At 40.7% G+C, this 10791-nt stretch overlaps 1 protein-coding gene across 2 annotated transcripts in view; it reads right to left on the bottom strand.

Annotated features, from left to right (window-relative positions):
• Nucleotides 1-452: 452 nt before the first annotated feature.
• The window catches only part of LOC137322723 (CD99 antigen-like protein 2), a 30856-nt gene continuing 20517 nt past the window's right edge, over nt 453-10791 (bottom strand). For both annotated transcript variants that reach the window (XM_067985720.1, XM_067985718.1), the window contains 5 exons: nt 8394-8453; nt 5899-5973; nt 3765-3866; nt 1657-1710; nt 453-1343 (listed from right to left, as the gene is read on the bottom strand). In XM_067985720.1, the coding sequence (XP_067841821.1) occupies nt 1670-1710; nt 3765-3866; nt 5899-5973; nt 8394-8453 (278 nt within the window). In that variant the 3' untranslated portion in view covers nt 453-1343; nt 1657-1669. The remainder of the gene's footprint in view (nt 1344-1656; nt 1711-3764; nt 3867-5898; nt 5974-8393; nt 8454-10791) is intronic.

The following is a 10791-nucleotide window of genomic DNA, read 5'->3' as shown; positions in this document are numbered from 1 at the left end:
CACCAAGTCATTTAATGAGGACCCCTCTTTACCTCCCCCTTTCACTCCCCCCAAAGCACCAGCATATTCTCCCCTCTCTAAATCAGCAAGCAAACCTTGTAGAATGTACTGAGAAAATATGCAAGTCTAAAAAAAACATCAATTCCGAACAAGTTTCTACTCTTACTACAATAAAAGACGTGCAGCTACAAGTCTTAATGAAATCTTGTACAAACATTCTGAATGTGGAGATGCCGGTGATGGACTGGGGTGGACAAATGTAAGGAATCTTACACCACCAGGTTATAGTCCAACAGTGTTATTTGAAAATCATAAGCTTTCGAAGGCTTTCTCCTTCGTCAGGTGAGTGTGGAATTCCTTGAAGGTTATCGCATATATAGTCAGAGAACTATATATGAGATAACCTTCAAGGAATTCCACACTCACCTGACGAAGGAGAAAGCCTCCGGAAGCTTGTGATTTTCAAATAAAACTGTTGGACTATAACCTGGTGTTATAAGATTCCTTACAAACATTCTGAATGACATTTATGAATACTCACAATACAGACCCTGTAAAATCTCTGCCCCATATTATCATATAAACACTTAACAACCATATGACATTCTTCAGTCTGCTATTTTAACAGAGGCAGTAACTCATTTAAAATAAATGAACTAACACTGCCACTAAAATAGAGGACAGTCATACGAATGTATTAAGTATTCACGCACTAATATAATGAATAGTAACTCCTAAGATCTAGTTCTTTTGACAGCCAATTGTTGCACATGACTAACCTCCACCTACAACTATTCCAGGGCATAAAGCATTTGAACCCACCACTCTGTGCTCAATACATTTCATCAACTATTCTTCATTATCTATTCCATGATGTTCAACTGAGGTTCAGTGCACACTAAGGTGCGTAATTAAACACAGGTGTCTCAAAGTTTAACATTTCTATAAAAATCTCCAATATATTTACAGCTGAAACAGAGAGTGCTTGTGCCATATTCTGAATTTCGATCTGGTAACGCTTACAGGCAACTGTTCTGGCGTTCTATAATTTCTTTAGGAAGATCTATAAAGTATTTCTTTTTAAATGAAAGGTTTAAAAACAAAGGCATACAAAAAAAATCTACCTTATCAAGATAGACTAACATATTCCAAACCAACAAAAAGAGGTAAGGTTTCTTTTTTTAAAAAAAACTAGTCTGAGCTACAACAAGTGCCCAAGGAAACAAATCTGAAGCAGGACCCAAACTTTCTGAAATTAGTCTGCAACCATTTGCTTCCAGTCTCCTTTCAACGATCTTTTCTGGTTCCTTCCAACAGGTGTTTTGGCAGAAGAGTACTGTAAACTGGGAAGAACATAGATAAAGAGAAACTGATTAATGGTTTTTGCCAAGTAGTATTACAGACAATTGCTTGGGACAAAACGCTGATTGACTGTAAAGCACTTTGGGACATCCAGAGGTCATGAAAGGCACTATATAAATGCAAGTCTTTTGTTTCATTCTCTGCAGATGCTGCCTGACCTGCTGAGCATTTCCAACATTTTCTGTTATTGCACCAGAAAAGGGTGTTGGGATTAATCAGAATTCTTTGTAATGCTTTCAATCTGAATGGGTTCCTGATGGAGAAACTCCGTTACATTTGTGACTCTATACATACCTTGAGCATTCTCTCACTGGTCCTGCGCATTACTGTACTGTTCAGTCAACATTTCTGGTAACATAAATAGAACAAATTAACGAGCAAGACACCATATTTCCTGTCTACGCCTCTATAGGCCATTCAGACAAATATCATTTCGCATCACAGTAGGTTTTCCTTAGTTACCCCCCCACCCTACAATGTTCCATTTTAATATCGCATCATCTAGTACTTGATAGTATTTTAATGCAATATCCACATTCATTCTTTACTGTATTCATGTTTCTTTAGTCGTCATTAGCAACTTGACTGAAATCAACTATTTCGCTGGCTTATTCCACTATAATTTCAGGACTTCAAACCACAAAATTATGCTAGTCTCCTCAATCAGAACTAATAGTAGTTTTCCCATATAGAATCATACAGCACAGAAAGAAGCCATTTGGCCCATCGTGCCTGTGCCTTTGAAAGAGCTATCCAATTAGTTCCAAATCCCCGCTCAGCATCCATCTTAAACTCCCTCAAATCTGTGATTCTATTTCCTTAGCTGGCAGATTATTCCAACTTTTTATCATCCTTTTCATGAAGACATTTTGTCCAAGATCTGTATTAAATTTACTTTTCACTAATTTAAACATATGCCCCCTGGCCCTATTAGCCTGACTGACCTTAAAACAAAATCCTGGATTCATCTTATCTACGCCATTTAATACACGTATACCTTCTTCTCCTGGCTATAAAGTTTAAGCTTCTGTAATATTTCCTCACAACTCATCCCCTTTACACTTAGAACCATTCTTTTTGCTCTTTTTTACACCCTTTCCAATGTCCCTTTCAAGTAATATGCTGATAGGGTTAGAAGTAGGGAGGGAGGAGGCTCATGTGGAGCATAAACACCAGCATAGACCTATTGGGCCAAATAGCCTGTTTCTGTGCAGTAAATTCTATGCATAGTGACCAAAACTGTACAGCGTACTCTAAGTGAGGTTTGACCAGTGCATTATAAAGGTCTCAGCATAGCCTCTCTATAATACCTCACGGTTCTGGCTCTGTATCTGAACATTTCATTTGCTTTTTTGTTTCCCCATGTTATCTTGACATTAAAAGTTCCAAGTCTACTGTTACTCTCAGGTCCCCTTCATTATAAACCTACGTTGCTCATTCTTTCGTCCAATATGCAACACTTTCCATACGTCAGTAATAAATTTTATTTGTCATTTATCTACCAGTTACATGACAGATCTGGTTCCAGTTCATTCGTAGCAGTTCCACATAAAAAACTGAAGTATTAAAAATGCATTTTTTTTACTCTATTCTGTAACGCTACAGATTTTAGTTGCTCTGATTCAAAAGGACACGGTGGAGTAGGTTCTCGTCTTTACCACCTGGGCATTAAGCATCACCTGGATGAAGCTCAAAAGGAAAATCTGGCAGGCCGGATTACCAACAGATTTTCCTTCCATTCAAATTAATGGAAGAAAAACTGGCAGATACCAGAAGAGGAGTGTGATCTGCCCTGCCAGATTTTCCTTTTTGCGCTTCGCCCAAAAGATGCTTAACGTCAAATTTTGTTTGATAACGCTCCTGTGACGTTTTTACTACGTTAAAGGTGCTATATAAATGCAAGTAATGTATGTTGTTGTTGTTAATGCCCAGGCCGTGAAGACAAAAGTCTACCCCAGGATTTTTCAGCTGTTTACAAAGCCAGTGCAAACTGATTTCCTCTTATATAGTTAAGAGCTGCACTGCAATCAAAGCAGATGGATACTGAAACATGGCTGTGTACTAAAGACTCTTAGAGTGCTCCTGAGGAGCATTATGTTTTTAGTCCCCAACAGTGACTTATGACATTAACATAGCAAACCTTCCCAAAGAGCTTCATAAAAGACATGGGGAATGGACAAAGCAAAACAGTACACCAGTTTTTGTTCCACAGCCCTTCTACTCTTCTCCCTCTCAAAACCTTTCCCAGAGATTCATTAACCTCCAACCGTTGGCTCTACTTGTAAAATTATTTCTCAGCAGTTGAACTAAAGGCAACAATCAGCCCATGGGCTCGAGAAGCAAGTTGACAATGCATTCAACTGGCAGCACCTCCATTCCATGATGTGGAACAATAATCTTACCCAGCAAACTCAAGCACAACCTCTTAATTTGTTCAGATGTTCCACCGATTACAACCATCACCAGGTCACTAATGAGGTCGAGTGGTGTAGGAGGGTCTTGGCCTGAAAGCATTTGGAAGAGGCCGATTAACATAATGCTGTTTAAGGTGCTACATATTTACACTACTGCAGTACTTAGTTATAAATACTGCATTACATACAAGACAGCACATAATACATTCAATATACATGGCAGCAAAGAACAGTACAATAGCAGCAATAAATGTTCAAATGGTCAAGATCAATCTAAAAAAATACATCAAATGCTGTATGCAGGAGTAGACCATTCAGACCCTGCCACCATTCATTTAGATCATAGTTGATCTGTATTTCAATCCCATTTTGTTGCTCCATATCCCTTGGATTATGTCCCTTTGTTCTGGATTCCCTCACCAAAGGAAATAGTTTTTCAGTACCTACCCTATTGATTCCCTTTATCATTTTAAATACCTCGATTGCACCACCCCTCAACCGAATAAACTCAAGGGAATAAAATGCTGGAAATATATAACAGGTCTATTAGCATCTGAAAAGAGAAAAAGGTGGATTAACGTTTTGGGGACGGACTCTTCATTAGAAATCGAAGCTGGCAGATAAGGTAGCCCCTTTATTGGACTGAAAGAAAATGAAGAGGGGAGGAAAGAACAAAGAGTCAACACTTAGGCAAGCTAAGTACTATGACAAAGAAGCAGTTAATGGGTTTTGATAAGACAGTCACAAATGAGAAGAGTAACAATGGACGGTGAACAGGACTAAAGAAAGAAATGGAAACCGAGCTCCTTCAGGGTTGGCATTCTAAAAGAGATATGGCAGTGGATTAAACATTAATCAGTTTGCTCTTTTCAGGTGCTGATGGGCCTGCTGACATTTTCTGTTTTTATTTCAGTACTCCTGCATGTGCAGTCTTTTCTGTTTATCTTTACTGTTTGGTTTGCTGCCACAAGTTAGGACTAGCTCACCCACTAATTCTGTTGGTCTACATTGAGAACCTCTCTTCCCAAAAAAACAGACCAAGTGATGTAATTGAGATTAATCGCATACAACAAAAGCAAAATACAGCGGATGCTGGAAATCTGAAATAAAAACAGAAAATGCTGGAAACACTCAGCAGGTCAGGCAGCATCTGTGGAGAGAGAAACAGAGTTAATGCTTCAGGTCGATTAACTTTCGTCATATCTGGAAGATGTTTGAGATTAACAGTTTTTAAGCAAGTACACAGCCAGGGAAGAGAAGGAAAGAACAAAGGGAAGGTCTGTGATTAAATGACAAAAGCGGTGATGGTGCAAGGCAAAAGGGGGTGGCAATGGGTGAACTGCATAGGAGAACACCAGGATTGAGTGCGTAGCAAATGTCTGTTTTACTGGTCTACCTTAATAAGCATGTTTTTTAAATGAGAGTAATTTCTGACAGTACCAACTTATTACTATTTATTCAGTAACACTACAAAATGCTGTTTGGTCCCTTTGCAGTGTTCAAGTAAAATCTAAGCTGCTGGTTTAAAGTAAAATTTAAGCTGTTGGGTTAAAAGCAAAGATGACCGTAGGCGACTAATGTGTGTGCGGCTGCGGTCACTGCCCCGAGACCACACTGAAATGTGCCTTGTGCGAACCAGACTAACCATAATTAAAGCTTAAATATAACAAAGGATGATTAACAAATTAATGTACTGCTAAACAAAATGGACTCTGCTAAACAAGATGGACCCTGTGAAAAGACATTAAAAAATGCTGACTGAGCACAACGAACTGATAAAAACCACAGAACCAGACTGAATAGACAAAGACCAGACTGTCTTAAGTTGATAACAGTTGTTTTAATGTGATTGGAGGTCAATTGTTGCTGTGGGGGCCTAATTGGCTAATGTGTAACTAAGCAAGGCTAATAATGTAATAACTGCTGGATGTCTGTACTTGTAACATATAAAAGAAGCTGAACGACCATTTTAAAATTGAGAAGGTGACTGCGTACACTGCGGAGTGTCCAGCTGTTCTCCCAAAGCTTTGTCCAATAAACTGCATGTTGAATCTTTAAGTCTGACTCCGAGTGGTGATTTTCCCACAACAGCAGTCATGTGAATATGCAAATAAAGAGTTACCTTTAGAATTGGTCTTGTCGGCTTTATAATCACCATCAACAACATCTTGTAGATCAGAATCACTAAAATCACCACCTGCCGCGTTAAAAGAAACAAGATAAAATAAATTATTCAAAGAGAATAATTTATGCCCGACAACATTGGGCTTCTACTACAAATATTTCTTCTCAAATTCGGTGTCTCAGGTCAGTACAGTAGGGAAGTTGTCAGTCCTTATGATTGGAATGGGGCTTTCCCTGCTCAATATCCAGTTATTCTGTAGTGAGCTCAGGAGTTGAACAGAAATACCTGTTTATTTTTTTTCGCTTCCGATACTGGCCTTTTTACCTCATCGTTGTGTCCGTGAAAAGAGCATTGGATAAGTTTTTGAAAAGAGAGAATATGAACATAAGAAATAGGAGCAGGAGTAGGCCATATGGCCCCTCGAGCCTGCTCCGCCATTCAATAAGATTATGGCTGATCTAGGTACTCAACTCCACTTTCGTGCCTGATCCCCATATCCCTTGATTCCCCTAGAGTCCAAAAATCTATCTATCTCAGCCTTGAACATATTCAACGACTCAGCATCCACAGCCCTCTGGGGTAGAGAATTCCAAAGATTCACAATTCTCTGCGTGAAGAAATTCCTCCTCATCTCAGTCCTAAATGGCCAACCCCTTATCCTGTAGCTATGTCCTCGAGTTCTAGACTCCCCAGCCAGGGGAAACAATCTCTCAGCATTTACCATGTCAAGCCCCCTCAGAATCTTATATGTTTCAATGAGATCACCTCTCATTCTTCTAAACTTCAGACAGTATAAGCCCATTCTACCCAATCTCTCCTCATAGGACAACCTATGATACGGGAAAGGAAAGTGAAATGGAATTAGAGTAAACAGCTCCAGTTGAAGCTCTAGCATTCACTGGTTCAGAGCCAAATGGCCTCCTGCCATTTGTTTCTGTAAGCTTCTGTAATAACAGATCCAACTTCTAAACCAATGCTTTTCACGTGAGATCTTATGTCAGCAATAGAAGTGTAGGGGTAGGTTAGTTAACTAAACTTTTATCAAGTTAACCCATGTCAGACAATACATGTGCTTCTTCTACATCACAAGGAGAGACATTTCCATCATCTCATTCCTGCTCTGAAGGTCCATCTTCTTTCCTCTTGCTCCTAGTGTTTCAATCTTTAGACCTTACTTTTTTTTGTGCTCATGCTCTGCCTCTTGATTTTTTCCATGTCGGCTTTTCTCCACACGAGCCCACAGGTACCGCTTGCCTTCCCCCACTTTACAAAGCACACCCTCCTTTTCTAGCTTTTTTGCTCTACCAGTTTCACCCAGACTTTGATGAGACACCAGACAAGCGGTCACGCTGCCTCTGAACCTGGTGTACTGCACTCTCGCTCAGACAAGTTGTTAAATACTCTAAAAACAACACTGCTGGCTGGCATTCCAAGAGATGATAAAATGTTAGCCAGGAAACTGCTGAGCAACCCCCTCACACTCAAAAGGCTACTCCAAGAGGAAATAAATGTATTAATTTGCGTACAGTTGCCGACTCCGCAGGCAAAGTCTACCTTTTTCCCAAGACCTCCAAATAGGACTTCAGCTCTAATGTCCTACATTTTCCTTGCAACTCACAAATTTCCCATTCCTGGTCCCGGATGGTAAATGCCGGCAAATCTTGGCAAGGATACTGCACACGTCAACTTCACTGCGACCATATTATTTTCCTTTACAACCATGTCATAAGAACATAAGAACATTCATGACAGTCTACATTTATTTTCCAAGGTGCTTTCCCTTGGTGATTGTATGTAGCATATGTGCTATTAACCCTAGTCTGGTGCTTCTTTTCGGTATTACCTCACTGACTGGAGTACCTGAGGTGATACACACGCAGTCCCTTGGAATTGAGGTAGCCTTTGCCTCTCAGCAGTTGAATCTTAGGTAGCCTGGGACTGCTAGCTTTCAAACGTCTGTATGGCCATTGGCAGGGGCTGGTGGAAGGGATCGGAAATTTGGATGGGATCAGCGCATTACAGGTACAGCGTACATGAAACACACATCATCCCACTTCCAGTCAAGCTTGCACCTGATAGGAAAATAGTGTGTCAGCTTAGCTCAGTTGGTAGGACTCTCCTCTGAGTCAGAAGGTTGTGAGTTTCAGTGCCACTCCAAGACTTGAGCTCATCATCTGGACTGGCATTCCTGGTGCAGTACTGAGGAAGTGCTGCAGTGTCAGAACTGCCTACTTTTGGATGAAACGTTAAATCAAAGCCACGGATACCTGTTCAAGTGAATGTTAAGGATTTCCCGGCACTGTTTTGAAGACAAGCAGGGAGTTCTCCCCATGTCCTGGCCAACATTCATCCCTCAAACAACAGCATTAAAACTGAGTAACTGATCATTCATCTAATTTCTGTTTGCAGGATCTTGCTGTGTGCAAAATACCAGCTGCGTTTGCCTATGTAACCAAATCCTTCTAATAAAAACACTGTTCATCAGTACACACCTGCCGGCTTAATGGGATCATCGTTGAGAGCTTCGCTAAGATCAAACCCATCATCATTCCCTGGAAAATAAATGTTTATAGTTACTCCAATTGGCTTCGTAAAACTTTCAGTTACGACATTTAAATATTAAGAGACTTGCTTAAATTTTCAATCTTTGGTGGGTAGAAATTTAACATCACGCCAGTTTTGGGGGACTGTGATCCACAGATCTGATTGATTCCTGCTATGTGTGCTTGGCAGCAGCCAAATCACGAAAAGGTACCTGCGATCAATCAGAGCTCAGGTCGACCGAGAATACGTTTCAGAATATCGAAAGAAAAATGGTGTGTATTGTCACTTCCCAGTGGTCGAATTGGTAAAGTCACAATTTCTGAGCCACAGAGACTAAGAAGATCCCAGGTCTGAGCTGAGTTAGCTGACCTTGGCTGGAACTGCTATTTAATTGCTACAATTGACATAAATATGCCTGCGATGGGAGAGGGATGAAGAAAAAATGAGCCTAGATGCCTGCTACTGATTACTATGCGACAATCTTGGCTGTGACACATACACGGACATCAACCGAGGACAGAATCAGGTTTGGTTGCGCTGCCCGCCATGGTACAGCTGCTTGCTGGATTTTCCTTGTTGTGAGAGTCAGTCAGGAGGGGCAGGAAAACCCACAAGCCAGATCCCTGTGCACCTCTACACTTGCCCCATTTTCTGCAATCATGCCTTTAGTGGGCAGGTGCATTTAATTGAGATGTGGTGGCATCATACATCCCACTTTCCATAATTATACCTAGTCACGTTCATAAAACACGCGTCCAGAGCTGTCAGATGATACTGAAAAAGTGCAAGTGGATTTGAAGGACTCAACAGCTACTCTCCAATGATTTACAAAAAAAAAACATGCTTCCCAAGCAATTTTGGTGATTTATTTTGTTTTCCTGCTGTTGATATCTGCTTTACCATCTGCATGTGGACCATTTGCTATGGAGCTGCCATTTACCCCTCACTCCAACTGCAGAACAGGTGCAATGGGTTTAACCCCCTGTATCTTTTTTTTGGAAGGAGAAGCAGACAACAGAGGGATGCCAGGCTGGTCTAGGAGCACTGCAGGAACATGGCAGCTGCCCACCCGCACCCCCACACCAGAAGAAGCAGAGGTGCTCCACCTCCAGCTGTCCCAGAAGTAGGGCTTGCAGAGGCTATGCTTCACAAAAGAAACTATAACCGAGTTCTGCCTCCACCATAAATACTGCATTACCAGTGGCTATAAAGATTACAGAACTTTCATGCTGCAGTGTCATTCCGGACGGCCGCTGGGGAGATCGGTAACCTTAAGCAATCAATTGTGGACAGATGTATAAAGCAAGTCATGGGTGCATTTTTTGTTGGAGAAAGCAATTTTATCCTCTTTCCCCATTAGTAACTGGTGGCAGCATGTCGGAGCACTGCAATGTTACAGGGTGACAGGATTCCCCAAGTTCAGAGTGCTCTTTTTAAGTCCTGCAGCAACACACCATTTCCCATCCCCAAAACAGGCAACCTGCCAATGATAGGCGTTTCCAATGCCTAAAGTGTACCCAAATCACACTGACCCCACTCGTACGATGCTCAAGGCAAGCAGAAGTCCTACCCCATCACACCCACTCCTCTGACAGGAATTTTACTCCCGGGAATAATACATGCTTTAATGTCCAGACTCACACATGAAGAACAGTTGTTTGGGCAAAATACAGGAAGACAGGCAGAATCCAGAGCATTGCTCCACATCATGAATCCGTGCAGTCAGGAATGGAAGGAAGTAAACAGGTTTAAAAAAAAACGTTACTTTATGACTCCTATTCGTAAGCCAAGATCAAAGCACTAAATAAACCTGCACTTTCCCTACTGATTCAATGAAATTCATCAACAACTTAGGTCAACATTTGCCTCAGTGACAGTCTTTGAAACATTCTGATGCAACTGTGCATAAAAGGTGCTTCATTAAAAAAATACAAATATTATTAATTTTCAATTAAATCTTATGAATTAAAATACTGTTCATCAATACACACTTAGGGGACTATTGGGATTTTCATTCAAAGCCTTACTAAGATCAAACTCATCATCTCCTGGAAGGTAAATGGTGACAGTTACCTCAAATTACTTCATTATACTTTCAGTTACAACATTTAAATGGTTAGAATGATCTGTTTTTGTTGTGGAACCATTATGGCTATCCAACTTGTTTGTTGCAGAATTTAATTTTCAGACCTGATTACTCCTTGCTAAACAGTTCTTTAGCAACAACCAATCAGAAAAGAGTAGCTGTGACCAATCAGAGCTCAGATTTAGGACGTGATTTATGACATTCGAATAAACCTTTCAATATTCTCTCTCTCTCTCTCTCTCTCTATGCCTACATTTGTA

Source organism: Heptranchias perlo, chromosome 6 (assembly GCF_035084215.1).
Source record: "Heptranchias perlo isolate sHepPer1 chromosome 6, sHepPer1.hap1, whole genome shotgun sequence".
NCBI classification, from domain to species: domain Eukaryota; kingdom Metazoa; phylum Chordata; class Chondrichthyes; order Hexanchiformes; family Hexanchidae; genus Heptranchias; species Heptranchias perlo.
The sequence above is the reverse complement of the archived record's forward strand: the minus strand, read 5'-3'. Positions and strand labels throughout refer to the sequence as shown.